The sequence below is a fragment of the Aristolochia californica genome, unplaced genomic scaffold (genome assembly GCF_029961685.1).
Source record: "Aristolochia californica isolate CCGP_79_NKW_82.1479 unplaced genomic scaffold, dmAriCali1.0.hap1 SCAF_8, whole genome shotgun sequence".
Lineage (NCBI taxonomy): Eukaryota > Viridiplantae > Streptophyta > Magnoliopsida > Piperales > Aristolochiaceae > Aristolochia > Aristolochia californica.
In genome coordinates this window covers 6725760-6752079 of record NW_027182279.1, presented here as the reverse complement: position 1 = coordinate 6752079, position 26320 = coordinate 6725760, and the positions used below count along the sequence as shown (strand labels likewise).

General features: G+C 37.2%; 1 protein-coding gene across 1 annotated transcript; it reads right to left on the bottom strand.

Moving 5' to 3' along the window:
* Positions 1 to 18258: 18258 nt before the first annotated feature.
* Positions 18259 to 19198, bottom strand: LOC137938238 (uncharacterized). The gene has a single exon (XM_068783232.1). It carries the CDS (start codon positions 19196 to 19198, stop codon positions 18332 to 18334), a length of 867 nt encoding a protein of 288 aa, XP_068639333.1. The 3' UTR covers positions 18259 to 18331.
* Positions 19199 to 26320: the final 7122 nt, after the last annotated feature.

Sequence of the window (26320 nt, the reverse complement as noted above, 5' to 3'; positions counted from 1 at the left end):
CATCTGGCAAAGATTTGTTTGGAAGTAAGATTCTTCACGTCCTTCTTAAGAATCGATTTGGCTGCTGAACAATCAACTCTTAAAAGGAATTTTTTATTTAATAAATCATCCTGGAATTTATGAATGCACTTAATTATTGCCAATATTTCTTGTTTTACAGTGGAATAATTAAGCTGTGCATCATGCCAGTTTCCAGAGGTAAATCGAACAAGTTCTTCTTTACCTGATGGATTTCTTTGTTTCAAAATGCCACCATAGCCTATATGGGATGCATCAGTTTCTACAACCTCGGATAGGAAGGATTAGTGAGGTTAAGACAAGGGAGTTGTTTAACCTTACTCTTAATTAGTTGGACTGCCTGGGTATGATTGGGAGTCCAGGGCTCAGGATTCTTTCTGAGTCTTTTATGTAATATTGCAGAATCTTGTGCAAGGTGAGGATAATAATCTGCAATATAATTGAGACTTCCTAAAAATCTCTGAAGTTGAGTTTTCTCCAAGAGCTCATCTGGGAACTTAGAGGCAAACTCAATGCTTCGATCAATGGGAACTATTTTTCCCTTGTGAATATTATGACCTAAAAATCTGACAGAGGTCTGAAATAATTTCATTTTCGGTGCCGATATCACCAACCCATGTTTTCGAATAACTGATTTGAAAACATGTAAATGCTTAAAATGAGCATCAAGAGATTCTGAATAAACAAGTATATCATCAATATAAACAATGGTAAATTCAGAAAAAGGAGCAAAGATATCATTCATGATATTTTGAAATTCAGATGGAGCATTTTTCAAACCGAAAGGCATAACATTCCATTCAAAGTGACCAAAAGGGACAGTGAATGCAGTTTTATATTTATCCTTTTCATTAATTTGAATTTGCCAATATCCAGATTTCAAATCAAATTTGGAAAAGATTTTAGCAGAAAATAATCTGTCTAATAAATCTTTTTTATTTGGGATGGGGTATCGAATCCATCGCAAACAATCATTAAGTGGTTTGTAATTAACTACAAGTCTGGGAACACCTCGTTCCTTCTCTGCATTTTTATTTACATAAAAAGCAGTACGACTCCATGGGGAGTAAGATTTTCTAATTAAGTTTTTATCCAACAGATTTTGGATTTCCTTTTTGCAGAGGTCTAGTAAAGCATGTTTCATTTGACTAGGCCTAGCTTTGGTGGGAATGGTTCTTTCATTGAACCCATCAATATAGGGTAAAGACACAATATATTTATGTCGTTCCCAAAAAGCAGTAGGAATTTCACTACAAATTTCTTGGGTTAATAATTTCTGAAGAGAACTAATTTTCTCTTTGATCTCTACAGTTTCCAATTGTTGTTCAAGGGTTAACAACTGTAATTCTTTGTGCAGGAAACTTAGATGATGTTCTTTAACACTTCTCAATTCAGAGATCTCATTGATGAAACTAATTTGAGGAGGAGATTTGAATGAGAAATAAATAGGTTTATTATTAACCTGACCTTGGATTCCATGATTATCGATGCCTTTAATTGGCATGATTTTCTCTAGAAATGGAGTACCTAATATGACTTGTTGAGTCATATTCTTGACTAATAAAAAGTCAGTTATAATGCACTGATTATTAGTGCAGATGGAGGCATTATTCAATTTGTATTTAATTGTCATTTTGTCTCCATTGGCATTTGCCAAAGTTTGAGTGGTTTTCTCAAAATATTGGGTTGGAATTAACCCTTCCTGGATGCAGTTTAAGTCTGCTCCACTATCGATCAGCGCTGTCAGTTTAGGAATGACAAAGTTCTGATTTATTACCAAATTAATTACAGTATGCCATCTTTGATGGATGACTTTAGTAATTTGATTCAAAAAAGAACCTTCAGGTGTCTTTTCTGATAAACATGTGTTTTCACATTTTTGTTCAAGCTTTTTATACAAAGATTTTAATTCTTTTAATTCATGCTTGATTTCTTTAATTTCTCCTTGTAATGAGGAGATGGATATTGGTTGTTTTGAAGAGGTGTTTGCTTCATAACGACCAATAATTTCTTTCAAAGAATAGGGTTTTACTCCTGCTATAGGAGGATTATTCTTTGAAGTACTTTGAATTTGATCGAGATATTCTTTAATTAAATATCTCTTGGTTTGAGGATCTTCCTCTTGATCAATATTCTCTAACATGCGGCTTTGCAGGGATGTTAGAACATTAATTTGATGCATTTGAGCTACAGATTGGAGATGAGAACAACTGCAATCTGGATCTTCTGATTGACTGGATGAGGCATAAGCAATATCGTCTCCAGAATCAGAATTTAAGAGAATTTTAGCCAACTGGATTCTCAATCCTTCATCTATCTGAAGTTGGTTTAATTTCTCTTTTGTTTTGCATCTATTAGAATAGTGGCCTAATTTACCACATTTATAACAGACAATTTTCTTTTTGTCTGGAGGAGTCCTGCGAGGAGGCGGTTTCCGCGGGGGAGGTCTCCTAGGTTCAGGATAAGTCTTGTTATGAGACTGTCTTTTGGGATATCTCCTACTCTGATGAGAGTAGGGTTCTCTCTTTGGATGAGAGACTTTCCCTTTACCCTTCCTTTGATGGGAAGGTTGGGGTCCTGTGTCACAAGCAAATTGTTCACAGAATTCCCCAAGCTCACGCTTACCAGATAGATTCTGTTGTTTAAGCTGAGCCTGAAGCTTTAAATCATTACATAAGGCCATTCCTTCTTGAATAATAGCACTGGTAAGGAGGCCATATGTATATTGGTGGTAGTTAATTGCACCACCTTCATTGCCTATTCGCTTTCTGACCTTGTTGGCAAAAAGCGGAGGTAAGCCATCAATATATTTGGCTTTCCAATATTCATTATTGGCATCATTTCTTTGCATCACTCTAGAGAGGAAAACATCTTTATACCATCTGAAATGGCTAAGTGTTTTACACCGTAAGTTTTGCAATGTCTCTCTTCCCTTATCGGTTTGGGAAGTAAGTCTGCCAATAAAATGATGAACAATACAGGAGATTAAGGTATAAACTGCATCGTCCTCGCCTAGGTATGCTAGACCAGCTTCAGTTTTAATTACCTTTTTGGAATTATAAATTTCCTGCTGTTGTTCATGGGTGAGGAGATTATCCCACCAACCTTTGAGGATTCCCGAGAATCCAGCAGTTATCATTTCTGCTATTCCTTGATCGGAATTTTTATGTTGTCGACAGATGGTTGCATACATTAACATCCGTTGACAATGTTCCATTATCTGATATTCAGATAAGCCATCTATACTCCATTCATAGATGGTTTTCCCATCATAGGATTTTTGATCTAGATACAAATTTTCTTCATACAATAGGTCCTGAGGGGTAGGCCTATGGTAGTATCTTTTGAGTTCTAGATCCCATTTCCGAGTAGATGATTTTTGGTAATCCAATTTTTGGATACTCGGTTGATCTTGAATCATTTCCTGAAGAATTTCTTCAGTCTGAGTGATATTGGTTAAACCCAAGTCATGAAGATCAGGAGTTTGTCCTATATCAGAATCAGAGTATGCTGAAGGAGTTAAATCTTCAGAATTATTTTGTGATAAAGAACCTTCTTGAGATTCTTCATCTTGTGTATGGTCAACTTCCAAAACATGTAAAATAGGTAGATGCTTTTGGATGTGTTGACTCACCACATTCGCCGAAGTTTCTGGCTTCTTCTGGGCTTGTTTAATCTGCTCTTCCGAGAGATTTAATTTGCCAAGCCTTAATAACAATTCTTCTGGGCTTCTCAGAATTGTTATCTAATTTAAAGTTCCTGATTGGAACCGGGGGTTTGATGAGTGGTTTATCATTCATCAACAATGGTAATTTTCGAGAAGATAAGTCATAAGGATTTTGACATACCTTTTCGGTGACATCTTTCTCCAATAAATCTTCCATACGTGTCAGCTGTTGGCCGATCGTTTGAAGATTTAAATTGGTGAAGTTGTTTTGTCTTCTGATTTGACCCATGGGGTTTATGGTCACTTCAGGGTTGACAAAAGCAACTGCTTCAACAAATTCAGGAGATTTTCCTGAGGGACTTGCAAATTCAAGTTTAATTGGATCAGTGGGAGGATGGACTGATCTGATATTAATGCCAGACATAAGATGCCATTCTTTCGTTAGGGTAGAAAGAGATGGAGCATTGGACGAAGAAACTAAGGGTCGTTTCTCGGCCTTCTTGAGTCTGGTTTGCATGAACCAATCAACAAAGGACATAATAACCTTATTTGTTTCCAAATAAAGATAAAAGTCATTTGAAAATTCCATGCGTTCTGCGGCCCCATAGGTGTCAAAAAACCAATTTTTGAAACCTAGATTATTGGGGTGAAAGAATTCAGCTTTAATGGCTGCTCTATCCACCACAAAAGGTGGTGGGTCTGGGTTACTCTGGTAAGGTGTAAAAATCATAATCACAGAGTAAAACCAGTCATCTCACTGGGAGTGGGAGAAGTTCGATCATGCTCCCTTTCGCGGTAGACCCCATGAGGTACCTGGGTGTCTGATAGTTGGATTCCTTTTAATGAGGAATCATCCTTTACGGATTGTTTTTCATCCAATTCTTGTAGGCGACTGGATGGACCTACATCCGAATATCTGGATGACGTGGGTGGTAACGAGACTCGGTAGGGAGTCTTATCTTTGAAATTGATTACCACATCGCCATCTGTTGATTGGATGACATTATCAATATCCTGATTTATCAGGAGACGTGGAGGAACAGCCTGAGGAATAGTCCAGTTAGCTGGGAAATGAATTTCCTCCCAATTGATCATTCTTGGAGTGGCTATATTAGCACTCATGAGATCGGTTTCGATCAAAACAGTCTTACCTTGATCTGGTAAGTGTAATACCTTAGGGACTAAGGTATTCATAATTTTGAAATGAATCCTTGCTATTACAGCAATGGTTTCAGTTCCAGGAATAAAATTGTATCCCTGTGTTAGAATCCTCAATTGGATAGATTCTAACAAATTCCTATCTGTTAATGATAGGGTAAGGTTTGGATGGACATTAAAGTAAACAGGTCCCCTACTGAGGCTTGTTTCTACGATACCCATTAATGAGGGTTTCCAATCCAAACAACGACCATCTCTAAGTATGGCCTGCAGACATGTGTTCATCCCTAATAAGGTCAAGGGTTTGAACGCAATCTGTATGCATCCAATATGCATATATTTTTTCTCAGTATCTGCAAGATACTTATTGAGATCTGTTAACTCTAATAATTTTAGAGTTGAATCTTGATTTTCAAGATTAATTGTTTGTTCCATGGTTTTAATTCCCATGGTACTCGAAAGGGTGAAAGTTCCTTTCTTGTATATGGATGTAGGTTTGATGGACGGAATTGTCCAATCATTCAATTGTTGTTGAACTTTATATTCAACCAGAGATGCATTCTTAACTGATCCAGTACTCCTACTACTGGATGCCATTTAACAACAAATTATAATGATAAAAACAATTACACAAAATAAAAGTAAACTAAATTAACCTACAGCTAAAGAGTTGGTATCAGAGCCATGGAAGGCTAAACCTTGAATATCCAGGTATGAAGTGAATTATTATAAATTTTATATATCTTAATCATCAGAGGAGTTAACTTCGTTCTCATAATGTTATACTACTTTACTATTCATCTTCGTTCCTGTTATGATATGGAACGTCACCCAAGTCGCGTTGAGGTATGCCCGTGTTGCCGTTGCCGTGGATAGGCATAGGCTGTGAAGGGCCACTATACTCTTAAATCGTTGACAGACGTGTATCTGATCAAGAAGATGATGAACAGTAAATTGATTATGATATTAGGAATCAAAGTTTGCTTCGTTCATGATTACAATATATTCTGTTTATAATATGTTTAACTAAAGAAATAATTCAGTGATTGATAAGTACTGCTGATAGACTTGAAACTATTCACTCTAGAGGGTGTCCACAAGCTTTCAGAACTCTGTTGCAATGTTGTTTCTCAGCTTTTGATGCTTGGAATCTCAGTCATTTCTAACGGAAGCAAAACTCATCCTAAGTCAACTGCGGGTACACTGGCCAATCTGGGACAGACACCAGTACTTATCAATCACTCCAATTCTGTTTGGATTCCAAACTTCCGAGTGGTGTCTCAAATGGAACCTGTCCAACCCCTGATATGTTGGGCGTCTGCTATTGCTACCCAGTTTCATGCCCTGCGTGTCAAAGTTCTTAGGGTGACTCTGCCATCTTTTATTCGTCGGGGTACTTGTGTTCGGTCCGAGCTCATCACTCCACAGGGTTGTCTCCAGGAAGGTAGTAGACTGGATGATGCAGGTTTTCACACCAAAGGACTCAGACTGCTGCACAACTGATGATGCGTACCACACAAAATTTGCTGCTTGGTGATATGTAGCGACGTTCTGCACGTATTCCTACATACAAAAAAAATTGTTTTGCTCCTCTGGTTAGATGCTCTACTTTTGTCGTCCAAACGGCTGACACAGAGACCACAGTTGACACTTATGCAGGGGTGGCGACGTCCGCATGGGCCCGCACACCTACCTTCGAGCTTGAGGGCAAGCTCACTCTCCAGGAGGGGATTGATGTTATGGACTCCATAGCATCTAGAGTAGCAGGTAGACGTAGAGGGTGACTTACGTAATTTTCTTATTTTCTCTTAGTGGCATTGATGTAATTTCTCTTTAGAACTATGACTTTACGTTGGCTGTGTAAGGGACGTTCTTGATCTTTATAAGGGCGTCATTTGAATGTAAGAGGAAGCATTGATCATTAGTCTAAGTTAGTTGTAAATGAGATCGGGTTCTCTCTCTCACAAGGCCTAAGGTGCAAACTTCCTTCGAAAGCTTGATTCTTCATCTTTTTCCTCCCTGTCTTAGATCCAGGCATACCAATTTATCTGTTGAGGAATAAATTTGATATTGTCTCTGTGATACCGAAGTTTTTTAATATGGTTTTCACTCAGTTTAGTGCCAAAATCAAGGTTTTTCGATATGATAATGCACCAGAGTTATCTTTTGCTGCTTTTTTCAAGATAAGGAAGTTTTGCATCAGTTTTTCTGTGTTGAAAGGCCTCAGTAAAACTCGGTTGTGGAGCAAAAACCTCAACATCTCTTAAATGTGGATCGATCATTGTTTTTTCAATCTCGAATTCCTGTTTCTTTTTGGACAGATTGTGTTCTTACTGCGGCTTTCTTGATTAACAGAACTCCTCCTCTTTTGCAACATAACACCTTTTCATTTGCTATACAAAACAACTCCTAATTATACTCTTTTTTGAGTTTTTGGTTGTTTAGCTTTTGTTTCCACCTTAGCTGCTCATTGTACCAAGTTCCAACCTCGTGCTCGAGTTTGTGTTTTTCTTGGTTATCCGGCTGGTGTGAAAGGTTATAAGTTCTATGATGTGGAGACAAAACATGTTTTTCTTTCAAGAGATGTAGTGTTCCATGGGGAAGTGTTTCCTTTTCATGCTATTACAAGTTCAGATCAAGTTACTGATCCATTTCCAGATTTGGTTTTGCCCCATTACTCAATAGAAGTTCATTTTATTCCAGAACTTGATTCTTCACATATTCGTGATTCACCTATTACTTCTGATGTTCCAGCTATTGTTCCAGTTGATGATACTCCAATTGATGATATTCCAGCTATTGTTCCTTTTACATCTGGTGGTGCTATTCTTAGACAATCTACCAAAGTGATTCATCCACCTCATTACTTGAAGGATTATCACTGCAATTTACTTGCTGATTTTTCTCCTCCTGCTTCAACTTACACATTTTATCCAATCTCTAACTACATCTCTTAGCATGGCCTTTCTGATTCACACAAACAGTTTGTGCTCAGTGTATCCTCTCAGGTTGAGGCTCAATTCTATCACCAAGCAGTGAAATTTCCTAAATGGAGATTGGCTATGCATGAAGAGTTGAAAGCTATGGAAGGAAACAACACCTGGATTGTCACTTCTCTTCCTCATGACAAGCATACCATTGGTTTCAAATGGATTTACAAAATCAAGCTTAAATTAGATGGGTCTATTGAGCGACATAAGACTCGTTTGGTTGCCAAAGGCTATACACAACAAGAAGGTTTGGACTTTGTTGAAACTTTTTCTCCAGTGGCAAAATTAGTAACTTTGAATGTTCTTCTTACTCTTGTTGCCTCACATAATTGGCATCTAGCCCAAATTGATGTCAACAACATTTTTTTAAACAGTGATGTTTTTGAGGAAATCTATATGGATCTCCCTCTCGGCTATCTTAGACATGGAGGAATCTTCTTCATCTCAAAGTAAACTAGTATGCAAGCTTCACAAGTCAATTTATGGTCTCAAACAAGCTTCCAGGCAATGGTATTCAAAATTTTCTCAAGTTTTGATCAAGTTTGGTTTTCTTCATTCAAAATATGATTACACTCTCTTCACAAAAGGTCATGGATCCTCTTTTTTTTTTTGCTCTTCTAGTTTATGTGGATGATATCTTCCTTACTAGTCCTTCATTGCTATTGCTGAGTTCAAACAGTTACTGCATACACAGTTTAAGCTAAAGGATCTTGGTTGTCTCAAGCATTTCCTTGGTCTTGAAATTGCTCGTTCCAAGCAAGGTATTGTGCTTTCTCAACGTCATTACACCTTACAATTACTTGAAGACACAGGTTACTTAGCTTGTAAACCAACTGTTGTTCCAATGGATCCAAAACTTCGTTTAACTGCCACTGAAGGTGACTTGCTTCCTGATATAACACACTATTGGTGGCTTATTAGAAAACTTCTTTATCTCACTTTATCTCATCCAGATATTACTTTTGCAGTTCACAAACTCACTCAATTCTTGGCTCAACCTCGACTTCCTCATCTCAAGGCAGTGCATCACCTGCTTCATTATCTCAAGAACAGTCCTGGTCAAGGGTTGTTGTTTTCTTCTACTTCTACCTTGTAGATGAGAGCTTACTTTGATGTTTGTGCTTTAGTTCATTTGTAGGCTTTTTCTGATGCTGATTGGGGATCACGCCCTGATTCTCGACGCTCTACTACAGGTTTTTGCATATTTATTGGTGACTCTTTAGTCTCTTGGAAGGCCAAAAAGCAGACCACTATCTCTCAATCCTCAGCAGAGGCTGAGTATAAAGCTCTTTCCTCTACTGCTAGTGAGCTTATTTAGTTACAAAAACTTCTTCAAGATTTTCAAGTCAAGGTTGATTCTTTGGCTTTGCTATATTGTGACAATCAAGTTGCGATACATATTGCTTCTAATCCAATATTTCATGAGTGCACTAAGCATATCGAGATAGATTGCCATTTTGTTCGTGAAAGAGTTACATCGGGAGTTCTCAAATTGCCTCCCATTCGATCTCAATACCAATTAGCATACATGTTTACTAAACCTCTCCCTTCTACTCAACGTTTTTCTTTGTTGTCCAAGATGGCTGTAAAGGACAAAACAAACCACATTGAGGGGGAGTATTAGTGTGTATATATTGTATTTTAGAGTTTGAATAGTCTTGTACACGTGTCATTTGTTCATTGGTTGAACAGTTGTAAACAATGTTTTGTTTTCTGTATTTATATCTCTCTTTTGGAAGATGAGTTAGATGATTAGCAAGGGTGATAAAGTCCAAGATCTCTATGTTCTTAATGTTTAGTGTTTGAATTCTGTTTCCAATGCTTTTGTTAATAATGTTTCTGATCATATTTGGCATAATAGGTTAGGACACATTTCTTTTAAGATATTTGATTCTTTGAAAGATCAGTTGAAATGTGATGTAACTAGATTATATAAGTCAAATCCTTGTTATATTTGTCTTCTTGTTAAACAACGTAGGCTATCTTTTGAATCCAATAATCATTTGTCAAAACTTCCTTTTGATCTTGTGTACTATGATATTTGGGGGCCATATCAAACTGTTTCTTATATTGGTCAACATTTTTTCTTGACTCTTGTTGATGATTGTACTAGATTTACTTGGATTTATCTATTGAGGAATAAATCTGATGTTGTCTCTGTGGTACCAAAGTTTCTTAATATGGTTTTCACTCAGTTTAATGCCAAAATCAAGGTTTTTCGATCTAATAATGCACCTGAGTTATCTTTTGCTGAGTTTTTTCAAGATAAGGGAGTTTTGCACCAGTTTTCCTGTGTTGAAAGGCCTTAGTAAAACTCATTTGGGGAGCGAAAACATCAACATCTCTTAAATGTGTCTCAGTCATTATTTTTTCAATCCCGAATTCCCGTTTCCTTTTGGACAGATTGTGTTCTTACTACGGGTTTCTTGATTAACAGAACTCCTTCTCCTCTTTTGCGACACAACACACCTTTTTATTTGCTATACAAAACAACTCCTGATTATACTCTTTTTCGATTTTTTGGCTGTTTAGCTTTTGTTTCCACCTTAGCTTCTCATCGAACCAAGTTCCAACCTCGTGCTCAAGTTTGTGTTTTTTTTGGTTATTCGGCTGGTGTGAAAGGTTATAAGTTTTATGATGTGGAGACAAAACAGGTTTTTCTTTCAAGAGATGTAGTGTTCCATGAGGAAGTGTTTCCTTTTCACGCTATTACAAGTTCAGATCAAGTTACTGATTCATTTCCAGATTTGGTTTTGCCCCATTACTCAATACAAGCTCATTTTATTCCAGAACTTGATTCTTCACATATTCATGATTCACCTGTTACTTCTGATGTTCCAGCTATTGTTCCAGTTGATGATATTCCAACTGATGATATTCTAGCTATTGTTCCAGTTGATGATATTCCAACTGATGATATTCTAGCTATTGTTCCTTCTACATATGGTGGTGTTATTCTTCGACAATCTACCAAAGTGATTCATCCACCTCATTACTTGAAGGATTATCACTGCAATTTACTTGCTGGTTCTTCTCCTCCTGCTTCAACTTACACATTTTATCCAATCTCTAACTACATCTCTTATCATGGCCTTTCTGATTCACACAAACAGTTTGTGCTCAGTGTATCCTCTCAGGTTGAGCCTCAATTCTGTCACCAAGCAGTGAAGTTTCTTGAATAAAGATTGGCTATGCATGAAGAGTTGAAAGTTATGGAAGCAAACAACACCTGGACTGTCACTTCTCTTCCTCATGGCAAGCATACCATTAGTTGCAAATGGATTTACAAAATCAAACTTAAATCAAATGGGTCTATTGAGCGACATAAGGCTCGTTTGGTTGCTAAAGGCAATACACAACAAGAAGGTTTGGACTTTGTTGAAACTTTTTCTCCAGTGGCAAAATTGGTAACTGTGAAGGTTCTTCTTGCTCTTGATGCCTCACATAATTGGCATCTAGCCCAACTTGATGTTAACAACTCTTTTTTAAACGATGATGTTTTTGAGGAAATCTATATGGATCTCCCTCTCGGCTATCTTAGACAGGGGGAGTCTTCTTCATCTCAAAGTAAACTAGTATGCCAGCTTCACAAGTCAATTTATGGTCTCAAACAAGCTTCGAGGCAATGGTATTCAAAATTTTCTCAAGTTTTGATCAAGTTTGGTTTTCTTCAGCCAAAATCTGATTACTCTCTCTTCACAAAAGGTCATGGATCCTCTTTTGTTGCTCTACTAGTTTATGTGGATGATATCATCCTTACTAATCTTTCATCTCAAGCTATTGCTGAGCTCAAACAGTTTTTGCATACACAGTTTAACCTAAAGGATCTTGGTTATCTCAAGCATTTCCTTGGTCTTGAAATTGCTCGTTCCAAGCAAGGTATTGTGCTTTCTCAACGTCATTACACCTTACAATTACTTGAAGACACAAGTTACTTGGCTTGTAAACCAACTGTTGTTCCAATGAATCCAAAACTTCGTTTAACTACCACTGAAGGTGACTTGCTTCCTGATATAACACACTATTAGCGACTTGTTGGGAAACTTCTTTATCTCACTTTATCTTGTCCAGATATTACTTTTCCAGTTCACAAGCTCACTCAGTTCTTGGCTCAAACTCGACTTCCTCATCTCAAGGCAGTGCATCACCTGCTTCATTATCTCAAGAGCAGTCCTGGTCAAGGGTTGTTGTTTTCTTCTACTTCTTCCTTGCAGCTGAGAGCTTACTCTAATGTTTGTGCTCTAGTTCGTTTGAAGGCTTTTTCTGATGCTGATTGGGGATCACGCCCTGATTCTCGACGTTCTACTATAGGTTTTTGCATATTTATATGTGACTCTTTAGTCTCTTGAAAGGCAAAAAAGCAGACCACTGTCTCTTGATCCTCAGCAGAGGCTGAGTATAAAGCTCTTTCCTCTACTACCAGTGAGCTTATTTTGTCACAACAACTTCTTCAAGATTTTCAAGTCAAGGTTGATTCTCTGGCTTTGCTATATTGTGACAATCAAGCTGCAATACATATTGCTTCTAATCCAACATTTCATGAGCGCACTGAGCATATCGAGATAGATTGTCATTTTGTTCGTGAAAGAGTTACTTCGGGAGTTCTAAAATTGCTTCCCATTCAATCTCAATACCAATTAGCAAACATATTTACTAAACCTCTCCCTTCTGCTCAACTTTTTTCTTTGTTGTCCAAGCCGTAAAGGACATTTACAAGACACCTTGAGGGGGAGTATTAGGGTGTAAATATTTTATTTTAGAGTTTGAATATTCTTGTACACGTGTCATTTGTTCATTGGTTGAACAACTATAAACAGTGTTTTGTTTTCTGTATTTATATCTCTTTTGTAAGATGAGTTAGATGATGAATAAAGAGTTTTTTCTTCTTCTTGAAATTAATAGAGGATTCTCCTTGACTTGGCTCATTTCTTCAACTCTCACCAACAAACCATATCTACCGAAGACTGCTTCGAAAGATCATCTTTCAATTTTGGTATTCTATTTCTGGAAGAGTGTTGGCTCAATGCTACTTTTAGACAATTTTCATTGTTGTCCGATTTCTATCCCAAGCATTACTCTGTCTATGGAAATCAAAGTTGTGTTGCTCTACTTGATCTAATCTGGTACGTTCATCATTCCCATCATCGGTTGCTGTCATTGCTATGTTATTATCTCTTTCAGCCTTATTGCTCCCGAGCCAATCTGGTTTACTGTCTTCAATCTTGTTCTTTGCTGGCCTCACTGATTCTCTTTCAGTCGACTGGTTTATTTCGGGAGTTATTCTGGAAGATTGGAGCTGGACAAAATGATCTCACTGTTAAGGTTCCATTGATTATCTTTGTCAACTTAGGAGACGATGACTTCTCACTGGTATCGTCGACAGGAAGTGGCACTGGCCACTGTGGTATCGTCACACTGGAAGATGAAGACATTGTCTCTGCTCATTTAATCTACCAAGCAACCAGAGCAATAGTAATGTAGGCATAAGTACTTGCTGGTATTTGCTGACTTTGGCAGTCTTCGTAGTTGAGACTTGAAACGGACTATACTTTAGGAGTAATTTGTTTGAGTTACTGAAGAGATGGATGTCCTAACCCATTGTGCCATTGAAGAGTCATAAGTTGAGCACTGGTGCTAGCTATTAGTGCTGGTGGATCAAGATAGTAGAGCCCCACTCTTTCACGGCTTTCATCAATAACCTATTTTGTCTTTAGATCCTAAAAAACACAAAAAGTTGGAGAAAAATTAATGAAACAGTTAAATATTTTTTTGAGTTGACTAACAGATAAGAGGTTTATTAGAAACTCAGGCATAAATAGGACATATTTTAAATGAAGAGTAGGTTTAGCAAATGTGGACCCCACCCCTGTACCTTAGCTTGGGATCCATCAACTATAGAAACAAAATTTTTAGGTGAGCAAGGAGATATAGAATTCAGAAGGGTACCATTACCTATAAAGTGCTCAGAAGCCCCAGAGTCAATGATCTAGGATGGAGAAGTAGTTGAGACCATACCTTGTATAGGAGTAGCATCAATAGGAGAAATCTTGTTGGAGGTGGCCTAGCTATTTGTATAAACCATCAGATGCTTTATCTGTTGAAGTAGTGCAAATTCTAAGGCAGAGACAATCTTCATCGTAATGCAAGTTGTCACTAGTCAATAAGAGTCCAAGGTAATAACTCAGGGTAATAGTCAAGCCAGAGTTAAGAGGCCAAGTCCAAAGGCTGAGTGACTGAGTCAAGAAACCGGGTTGAGATGATTGAGTCAAGCTAACTCATGAGTCCGAGTGGACCCGGCCCGAGTATGACCTTGTTGGTCCGAGTTAATATGAGTGAACCCAGTCCGGGTAGTTGACTAGACTAAGTCGAGTCTGAGTTGACTCGGTCTGACTTGAGTTAACCTGAGCGGAATAGAAGTAATAAGTTGTAATAAGCAATAGACCATGTGTTGGTTCGTTGGTTTGCTTAGGTTGAGTTGTCTAAAAGTAAACAAATAACAAACACGCAGATAACTCGGCAGTAACCAAGACACTCGTATAATTAGTAGCTTGTATAATCATCGACAACAATCCGACAGAGACAATCTTGGATGAGTTTCCGAAAAAAACTTTTGTCAACGTATATGGCTGCCACCAGTTGGAGGCGATAATCAAGCAACGAGACTTTCGTTAGCAATGCAATCTCGGATTATTTTCCAAATGAGACTTCCGTCAGCATGTAATGAGATGGATGATAGCAAAGACAACGAGAACGGTGAGAGTACCATTGATAAGGTGATGCTATTGGAATAGTCGACAACGATAAGGTGATGCTTCTTCGGAACAGAGGTAATGATACGATTCTGTATCAGATAACACCTAATATGGATTTTGTATCCTTTCTTCAGAATCAATTATTTCCAATATTATATCTTGTTATTGATCAAGTAGAGGTAATAACTAATGCCAAGATAATAGAGATAACAACTAATAAAACTAATACCATGATACCAAGATAAGATAGATACCAGATAACAAGATACCAAGATTATCTCCACATATTACAGCTAATTAGATCACCAAAATACCAAGCTTATTCCAGAAACAACTATTGTCAACAAGACAAGATCACCAAGATCACCGGTCAGCGTAGTAACTAAGCTAACTGGATCCACATCAGCTATTCCAGTTGTATTACAAAGCCAAAAAATGACTCAAACTCGAACTTTTGAGTCACTAAATAACACCACAATTGGCGTGTACAAGTTAGTAGCAATAGCATTGGAGCTCAAAAAAACAAAAAAATAGATTTTCCCTTTGCTTCGTTGCTGGCTCAATGTTTTGTTTGTTTCTTCTACTAGTTTTATCTATTCCAACTTTGGCCTTTGCTCAAACTCAATTTGTGGATCATAACTAGAAGTTTGAGACTCACCATAAGGGTACGTGATTGCCTTGGCTAGCACAACAGGAGGTCGAGATTGAGGGAGACCCACCAGCCAACCAACCAAACCAGGTGCCTTGCTGGCACAATCTGGTAGAGAAGATTGTTACAAGGAGGGTATCTGGTAGAAGGGATTATAAGCGAGTTTGACTAATCAGAAAATGAAGATTGGTTGCCACAAAAAATAATACCGAATTCTCATATGGGAGGGTCCTTCTATTTTTAGCCTCTTAAAAACAACTGAATTGGTTTTCATAAAACTTAAACCTTGACTAATACAAGGTCACCCGAGCAAGGTAGCATGCATACCAACAGATTAGCAGCAAAAAAACATTGTACTGAAGGAAAGCATGAAATATCAACTTCTTCAGAACCAAGAACAAGAGATAAACTTATCTTTGTCATGGAGTTCCTCATGAATCATGATTCAAGTAAAAAAAAAAAAAATTGAATCCTGAAATCTCTGATTTTATACCATGTTGATTTTAGGATTCCATACTACCGAGATCTTCAACTTAGAGTATAGGAATGAAGAAGGAAGAAGAAGAAAAATGAGGTGAATGAAGAGAGAGATGAGAATGAATGAGAGAGAGAGAGGGAGAGAGAGAGAGAGAGAGAGAGAAGAAAATAAGGGTTGTGGAAGATATCCAAATCCTCCCCCTTAGCATTTATTAGTAGATGATGTGAGTACATAAATTATGAGTATACCTTTCACCGTAGAGAAAGCGAAGAAAAGACAAAGAACATAAGATATTTACAATAATGGCACTTATGCTTGTCTATTATTTTCAACAAGCTTCTCTGCACGTATTGTTGGGAAGTCCAAAAATAGACAATGTAGAGTTAATCATGTTTAAAAATGTTCTATTTTTCCTTTCAATAGTTGCATTGGATTGAAGAGAATAAGGAGCTATAGTCACATGCATGATACCATGTTCCTCACAAAATTTTCCTCCTCCACTATCTAACCTAAGTTTTTTTTATTATTTTCTAGGTTTGATTTCCTACTTCTCACTTATAAATTTTAATTTTTCTAATCCTTCACCTCTAGTCTTGATCAAATACACAACAATATTTTGACAAATCATCTATAAAGGTAATAAAATATCTTTTTCCTCCTATGGTTAAAATACCGCTCATCTCATAGATGTCAATGTCTAAAAAATATTCTAGAAGTAAGAATTTCTTCTTGTTAACTTAAATAGTTGTCTAGGTTGTTTCTTTTGGAGACATATCTTACATTTATTTTTTAACTCAATATTATTTTGGGGTTTTAAATCTAAATCCATCATTCTTTTTATACTATTAATATTTATGTGTCCAATGCTATTGTGTCATAAGCGAAAAGAATCAACCAATATGACATAAAATGAAACTTTATTCTCATTAATATTCTTGGTAGAAATTATACAATTTAAATAATCCATTAGAAACATAACCATGCCCTACAAAAGACCCGCCCTCAGTAATTACAACTTTAATTGAATCAAACACTAATTTTTGGCCTAGTTGACTCAAAAGGAAATCGTTAACAAGATTTTTTTCATATGTTTGATATGTACTACACATTGTGGAGACTAAGAGTATTTCCAGGTGTGAACTTCAACTCTACTTCTCTTTCACCGATCACAATTGCCCATTGTCACAATTCTCTCTTTGACCTTCTCATAGGAAGTAAAGAAGGAAATATTTGAACAAATACGAACAATTGCTCGTGTCAATCTACCAATCGGTTGGGCTAAATGTTATATTTAGTTTTAAGTTAGTTGTAACTAACCTTCATTGGTTGTTGTTGAGCTAGTTTGGATTATCATGTTCGGCTAAGGAGTCATACTATCACCTTGCCCTTTTATTTTTCCTATGTCAACATTGTTTAACAAAGTGACCCAATTTTTCCACCGACATAGCATGCCTCTTGTTGTACTCCTAATTTTCTATTTAGGCTTACCAAGGTATTTCTTGAGTTTCATCTTTATGAAGTTAGTCTTCTTTGATTCTATCAAAAAAAAATTTCCACTAACATCAGATCCATTACCTAAGTTTCCATGTGTGTTGTTTCTCTATTTTTCTTCTATCTGGATTGATACCAACACTTGTTTAATGAAAGAAGTTGTCTTTGATGCTTCACCTAGAGTTTGAAATCTAACCATGACTGTGAAAGTTTTTTCTATGACAGGAGATGATTGAATTCTATCATCTAATGAAATTTCCTTGGTAACAATCTTAGCAACATTATTTTAAATCTCATGTGTTTGATGGATCACCGATTTTTCTTCTCTCATCATATAGGTGAAATACTCTCCTATGAAAAACTTTTGTTTTGATTCTATTGCTTGCCCATACCGGAAGTTTTCCATAAATTTATTGAAGTTTTAGCATTTGAGTACAAGTTATACAAGTTGTTGCTTAGTGCACTTAGGATCAACCCTCGACACAAATGATCTTCCTTTTCATATTTGTGTTTAATACTAAATCTCATTGGTTAATAGTTTTTAGAGTTACTTATGGGTGGTTCACTCACAAGTATATAGAACAACTCTAGAGTTGTGAACCAATGATTCTCTTATGCCATCTATTGAAATTCTTTCCATCAAACGAAATTAATGAAATAAAATGTTTAAGATTTTTAAAACAAAAAATTAATGTTTTTAAAATATTTTTTTATTATAAAATTAATTAAATCAATAATGAAAGAAAAATGAGAGAGAAAAAAGTAAATTGATGTGGATGTTGATACATCATGTGATGACATGGCTGATGATGTGGCAACTTACATGGATAGTGACATGGTTGTTCGAAGATGTGTTGGGTGATAAGTCGTGAGACTCTTTGGATGATAATGTGGTATGATGACATGATATTATACTAGTGGTCAAAACTTATGTGTCACCTTGGAAAGTCAAAATTGGGTATTTTTATATCAAATCTAGAAGTTAGTTATTTGCGCTAATATTTATAAAAAATATAGTAAAATAGTTTTTACAAGATTTTCGTACCCAATATCGCCAATCTCACGGCTGTACAAGGTCTCAGTCTCCTTTTCCTCGGATTGTTTTTTCTTTTACATGTGTTTCTTTCTCTACTGCGTGACTACATTCAGCAACGAAACTCTTGTACGGATTACGCTCCCGAAGACCTTTTCGCTTTCCCTCTCAAATCCGGCAACGCATTTCTCCAATGCCTCCAACCTTCTCAAAGCCGTCTTCTCCTCCCGCTTCATGAACCGTCTCACTTCCTCCCCAGACGCCTCTTCAAACTCCCTCAATCTCTCCTCCCTCTTCCTCCTCCTCAATCCCATGAAGGACCTCGATGACCCTTGTGATCCCACCACAGCACCGAAAACTGCAGCTGACACCCTCACTGTCACCAGGCTGACTTCCCTGAGAATCCCCGCCAACTCCATCTCCTCCTCTTCTGCAGGCACCACCATGGCCTTCTTCGCTATCTCCCTCACTACCGCCAGCAACGGCAATACCTCCTTTTTGAGCCTTCGTCGGCACTTCACATATGCATCCACCCTCGACTCGCACTCCTGCCGGCGGCTCCTGATGGCCACCTGGGTCGCCTTCATCTCCTCGAGGAAGGCAACGAGAGCCGCCCGGAAGATCCCGAACGCGTCGGCAAACCGGAGGAAGTGTTCGAGGAGGTTCTCGACCAAGTGGGATCTCCGTCGGAGGGAGTCCTGTGACTGAGGAAGTTGAATGAAGTCATCGAGGGAGTCGTGTATGAGCTTGAGGCGGTTCAGACCGGAACAAACCCAGGCAGAAGTAAGACGGTCCGGAGCGGAGTGCCAGGACTTGAGACCGTGGATCTGATCCTTGAGCTGGGCGATAAGAGGGTCGAACCGATTGGGGAGACTGGTAGAGCGGACATGGAGAGATTTCACCGGTGCAGGTCGGGTGTGTTTGGGGAGAGAAATCGAGCGACGGAAACTAGAGACCACCATAATTGTCTCCTTCTTACTTCTCGGGCTTGTTTGTGAGATCGAAGACAAAATTCGTTATAAGAAGGGAGGGAGGGGGGCGAGCTTTTATAAAGGGCAATGTATGAATAAAAAAGTGGCGCACGAGCGGAGCGCGATCGGAGTAGGGAGCTGGATCCGCGAATAAAGACAAGGTGTCATCAGTCGTGGGCGCTCCTTGGCTCTCGAGGGAGCCGGGTTTCCACCATTAATGGGGGAGAGAAAACATCACGTGCGACACCAGCTGGCCCGACCTTCTGGGAACCAAACTAACCCAGGTGGACATCTTAGAATGCGCGTCCCCTTGCCGCGTTTGTCCTCGCCTCGGGACCCACGAGGGCTATCCGCGTATTCCGAGCGGAAATCATGGCCGCTGAAGCTACCGGCGATCGGGAAAGGTACGATCTCCTGATCAGGTGACGTCATCTTGTCGTTGAAATTTGGGAAGGAGACGCGTCAGTTGAAGGGTTTCTTGGGATGAATCAGTTTCAAATACTCAAATTTGTTTATTTAAGAAAGGTAAGGAAGGATTTTGTCTTTGTCTCACTAATCCGATGAACTGCCGGGGAGGCAGTGATGACAGAGTGGAGTTGAAGTAGTAGACACAAGGTTCTCATTTCTATTGAATCAGATTCTTCGTCGTCTCTGATATCAATTTGATTAGCATCTCTATGGGAGAACAGGCTAGCAGAGGAGGAAGTCTATGGAACGCGTTTAATCCATACAGCTCATTTCGATCAGGTCTGCTCGTTTTAACTACATTTTGGGAAGGTAGGAATGTAGACCTGATTCATTGCTGGTGTACAGACTCAAATGCCTCTCCTACACACTGGTGGTGGGTTGGCCTTTGCTGTCTTAAATTGAAAACTCGTAAATGGAGATCCTGGGTTTCGAAGACAGGCAACAGAGTCATTGACATTGATATTGCAGTGTCAATTTTAATAATCGCTTTTATGGAGAAGAAGATGAAAAAGTGAAGACTTTCATGTCAAAGCAATGTCAAGTTCGGGTCACAGAATTAACAATGGAAATTACAACCAAAAAAAAAATGGAGGACAACGAAGATGCATATGTGTGAGACAAAAGTTCTTATGTTCGTGAATGACACAGTTAAGTCAAGTTCTATGACATATATCAACGAAATGTATGATTCTGTACAACATAATATATTAAATCCTATTTCACCAAACTTAAAGAATTGTGGGACGATAGAGATGCTCTTTGTTCTATCTCACATTGCAGTTGTGGATCTATAAAAGATGAATTATCCTATCCAAAAATATAAAAAATCATCAAGTTTTTCATGGAATTAACTGAATATTGTTTTATAGTACATGGACAGATATTGACAATGGATCATTTGCCTAAAATTGGCAAGGTTTAATCCCTCGAGCTCAGACATTAATGACAGAAAGATGTATATGATAAAAAAAGCATATTTCAACCTGGGGCAACAACTTTTACCGTCAAGAATTCAAGCAAGAAAGGTGGTACTTCCACCTATACAAAATATAACAAAGACAGTCACAACGCTGCAAAATTTTGGGCACATTTAAAATGCACTTATTCAAATGGAAGGGTTACACAGTTGAGTTTTGTTGAAAACTCAATAATGCATAATCAACTAAGGACACATAGAAGAACATCTCCAATTCATTCTCTTTTAGTCGGAGCAAATGATCAGTAATAATAAATCCTCCAAGGCAAATCATGTGGGTAACTCCTCAACCCATGATGAACTTTTAGGTCAAGCCCTCTACTTCTCCTCTCCAAAAAGCAAGCCACATGGATCTCGATAGTGGAAAAATTTATCATATTGTTTATTGTCCTGAATTGATTACATCTTGGAGAGTTGTTACAAACAAAACAGTGGAATTATCAGATGGTTCTGATGCCAATGTTACACATGTTGGTCAAGTGGTTTTCTCTTCTAGTTTGGTTCGTAATGTTTTATGTGTCCCAATTTTCCAATTAAACCTCATTTTCATAAGTAAACTTATTTATCATTCTCTTGGCATCACTGTGTTCCTTACCCATTTTTGTGTCATACGGGACCTACGCTCGGGGAAGATGATTGGGACGGGAACTGAGTGGAAGGGTCTCTACTACCTTGATCACCCACAAAAATCATCTTACTATTCCGTACATTCTCAATATGGTATTTGGCATCAACATCGCGGGCATCCTTCAAATAAAGTATCCGTTTCATTTCCTTTTTTGAATAAAAACCATTGTAGTTCAAAAAATTGTATGGTTTGCCCTTAGCTTAACAGAATAGATTGCCATTTTCATTGAGCACAATCTTCAAAAAATAATTTTTTGAAATATTGCATGTTGATATTTGCGGGGAGTTACCAAATTGCATCTGTTTCTGGGGCCCAATATTTCCTCACCATAGTTGATGACTTTACTAGATACACATGAATTTATTTGATGTGCCACAATCTGAAACTCAGATTCACCTGACTAATTTCATTAGTATTGTAGAAACCCAATTTTCTTCCAAGGTGAAAGTTGTGCGTAATGATAATGGATTTGAATTTAATTTTGCAACCTACTACTTATCCAAAGGCATTGTCCACCAAACAAGTTGTGTTCACACCCCGCAACAAAATGGGGTAGCATAACGCAAACATCGACATCTGCTAAACTTGGCCCGAACCTTGATTTTTCAAGCCCATCTTCCTAAAAGATTTTGGAGGGATGTCATTATAACTGCTACTTATCTCATAAATCGAACACCTACCCAAGTTTTGCAAGGTAAAACACCTTATGAGTAGTTATTTAATACTTTACCCACTTACTCACATTTACGAGTATTTGGATGTTTAGATTTTCCTCCACTCATGCCCACAAGCCATCCAAATTTGATGTGGGTGCAATCCATTGCATTTTTCTTGGGTGCCCTTATGGAAAAAAGGGAAATGGAGTATATGATCTTGAACTACATAGAGTATTTGTCTCGCGAGATGTTACTTTCTTTGAAAAAGAAATCCCTCTCAAAAAATATTTCCATTGCAAATAAAAGCCCCTTGATTCCTCCTCCCATAACATTTGCTTTTTATGATGACCCTATACCAGGCCAATTAAGTGACCCAACTTCCTTCTAATTTTTTATGTGGAAGTAACCCTACCGTCACGACCTAAACGATCATCTGCCTCCAGGGTGGTCACCACATCAGGTACACCTTATGAACTCTCTCAAGTTCTTTCTTATGCCAAGTTATCTCTATCTCATTAAGATTTTACCAATTCATTAACCATTACCAAAGAACCAACTAGTTTCTTACAGGTCATGAGGGATCCTAAATGGCGTCAAGCCAAACATGATAAAATTTTGTTTTCAAAATATTGTCAAGATTTTACCAACTTAAGCATCTTTCCTTCCTTATTTCCTGTATTTGATCTCATATTACATTCATTTCCTTAAGAGAAGTCTTTCCTTATACAAGTTATGTTTCCTTTTTTACAAGGTTTTAAAATTTTGAATTAGAAAATCTTGTTTCCTTATTCTAAATTCAAAATATTAGTGATCTAAATCTCCCTTTATTCCAAAATTTATCTCTTGAATATTGTTTTTTTCAATTTTGTCAAGTTGTATTAAAAAAATATCCATTATTATGTTCCATCTCAAAAGTTTCTTATTAGAGATTTTTTTTAAGTTTCCTTAATCATCATGTTCAGAAAGAAATTATTTTTTTATCTCCCTCTTCCTCTTGGGTCATACTTGATCAAATTTATTAGATTATTTTAGTAGTACTGTTATAGTTTCCTTCTTATTACAATGGTGGTTATTTTATCTTCCTTTTATCCCCCATCACCTTTTTACTCTGTTGCCTTTCTCCTACCATCATTTATAGGCTCTCGTTGACCCTCTTAGGCCAACACCTTGGTGTGTTGTTGTGGTTAGTCCTCTTTTTTTTTTTTGTATATGGATGTTTTTAAGTCCATAAAACTCTTTTTATTGGTACCCTTTGGGTTTTTATTACCATATTTTAAGTGACAGACATTACAACTCTTTAGTGATTATTATCTATATTTTTTTCAAAATCATTTGAGGTTAGTTTTGACTTCTAGTTTATCACCCATGTTTTTAACTTTTTGAGAGTCTATGTGTGTGATTAAGTACTTATCTTTGGGACAACTTGATGGAGGAATAATTACTGTAACAATTTTTTTGTTTCAAGCTGGGATCACTACCATTACCTCCCAACTTCAGGAGAAGAATAGAAGGAGGAGTTTGAAGGATGAGGTAGGTGAAAAAATTTACCATGATGGATTCTAAAAGCCGAATCAAGTCTTTCACAATCATTACTCAATTGATTTGATGTCTGTCTTCTTCTTATTTTCTTTACGTGTAAGAATTCAGATTGGAAGTTGAGTGATGCAGTGGTTACGCCTCCTTCCGAATTTAAATATGGGTGTTTCAATCATTTGAGAAGAAGACGTACAATCTATACGTGACTAGAATATCCAAGTAGGGGAAAGAATAAGATGAGAATAAGGTGAGGATTGCAAACAAGATGCGAACAAGAACAAGATGAATCAAAGGAGGGCAATAAAAATTTATTTCTCAAGCATACAAGTTTCATGACAAAGATTATTTGCAAAGTGAAATTACAAACATCACCTTGAGGGGAGGTGCTAAAAGACACCCATGTGTGTAGGGGTGACATGGTTAGTAAATAAGCATAGAATTGTAATTATGCTTGTCGGTGTACGTCCTCTTATGTCTATTTAATTTTGAAACATGTAGACCTAAGTGCATTGAAGTCATTGTAAACACCTGTCCACGACTATAAATACAACTTCAAGGCATGGGTTAGAACATTGAAGCCTCTTCCTCTTGGCTCAAATTCGTCCTTTCACCTCTCTCCATTTTTTTATTTTTTCTCTCCCTTGGTTTCTTCTCTCCTCTCTTCCAAGAGCTAGAGTTCCTTTCTTCTCTCCTTCCCTTGAGATCTCTTGTGTTTATGTGTTGTCCCTAGAAATCAACAACATATATCTTCATCAAAGCAGTAACAACAACAACTCTCCATAATACTTACACAAAATTGGAGATTTATGATGTTTATACACCAGATTGAGGGGAAGTATTAAATGTCACGCATATGTTGGGATGTCATGGCTAGTAAATAAGGGGATTTCCATACAGATGATATAGAATTGTAATTATATAAGTTGGAGTATATCCTCTTATTTTGTTTTTAAGGATGTTACTCTAAGCGCATTGTAGTCATTGTAAACATTTTTCCACAACTATAAATACAACCTCAAGACATCAGTTAGAACATTCAAGCCTCTAGCCTCTCGGCTCAAATCATCCCTTGCTCCTATGTCTTCTTTCTCTCCACATTTCTCCTCCTCTCCTACGAGCTCTCTCTCTCTCTCCTCTTCTCCTCTCTTCTTCCCTCTTCTCTCTTCTCTTAGAACATTAAGATTATGAGACGAAAGCCCTAGAAATCAATAGTAATCATCGTCTAATAACCCTTGCTTGAGAAAATTTACTAATTTTCTCTACTAGAAAAATTACAAAGAGGCTAATCAACTTTCTTTAAGCCAAGTGTAATACCCAATTACACTGTCCCAATCTAACCCAAAGAGAATTTTCTATAACTGCATTCTAGCTCTAATGGACACATTCCTTTTAGATATAAGATTTTCAAAAACCTCTTTCAAAAGAATGTGAAAATACAAAAGAGAAAAAAAAAAACTTACACCTTTTTGGAGAGACAACCTTCTCCTAGTTAGGTTAAAATTTCCCATCTTTAATCATGTAGAATAAAGTGTATCGAGTTTGATGGAACTAGGAATGCCAAGAAATATGTAAAGAATTTAGGAATTTTAGACAAGTTTGAGATTTTTCTTGTGAAAAGGGTAAAATCATGTAGGAAGATGGGCTCTAGCCCACAAGCTCAAGACAAGAAGCCCACACGTCAAAGGAGTAACATATGTGTAAAATATGGTACTTTCCATAAAGATGGCATAAAAGTGTAAACATGTGTTCCTTTTATGTCTTTTGTTTTATCAAGTTGTAGCCCTAAGGGTATTGTAAAACTATAAATAAAGGCATTGGCTAAGAGGTAGGGCATTGAAGCACTCTCCTCTCTTTCCACAAATTTGTCCAGCCCTCATTTTTCTTTTTGACGCAACCCTCTTCTCCCTTAATCCAAACTCTCTTCTTCCATGTTCTTCTTCTTCTCTTCTCCTTCTCTCTTCTCCTTCTCTCTTCTTCTTCTTCTTCTTTCTTGTTGATCTAAAGTTCCTTTCATGATATCCTAAATTTCAGATAGTATCAGAGCAAGGAGTTTAGGATCTCTTCATGGAGTTATTATGAAATCTGTTCTAGAAGTTGTAAAAGGAGTTCAGTCATAAATAGATAAGTTCATCATCTTCTTATTTACATTTTTTTTTTGTTTCCTTTTCTTATTTACATACTTCTTTTTACTTTTTTTCTTTACTTCTTGAATTTTGAGTCACATCAAGTCAAGATAAATCTTTATATGTTGTAAAGATTTATTTCTATGACTAAATTGATGTTATAATCTTGACTCCTTGTAAATCAATTACAAGAGTGATCAAGATCATTTGCTGTTTGCATATTATTAAGATTGATGGGTAAAATTCAATTACCTTTATGTAATTTGGATCCATCTCATTTGAGGTAGAATTCTAGCACATGTTGCTGTATCTTCTCCTACTTAAGGTTGCTCATGGGTTTGTGTTATGTTTTTGGATGCCCATTATATGTTTGATGAAATGCCAACAACCATTTACCCTTTGTAGTTCCGTTTTTTTTAACTTCAACAATTGAATTTTTTCATACGTTGAAGTCTCCCATGAGCTAAAGATAAATCTCTTCCAAGTGTCTTGGTTTGTCATTAAATCTTCTCTAATTTTTTTTCTTTTGCTCGTTTGTGTTGGAGTTTGGATTAAGGCCTAATCGATTGCATCTACTTTCTTCTCTTTGTTCTTATGAATATAAGAGAAGTTGAGTGATGGCTGGATGTTATTATCACATTCTAAAGGCACAAATTTGTTGATAATTTGGTGTTTTCCTGTGTGAAAGAAATTGGTTCTTGTTCTCTTTTGTTGGTGATTGATTTG

Excerpts from the sequence above, each read along its gene's own strand:
- LOC137938238 (XM_068783232.1), bottom strand. The coding sequence starts at position 19,198 with ATGGTGGTCTCTAGTTTCCGTCGCTCGATTTCTCTCCCCAAACACACC.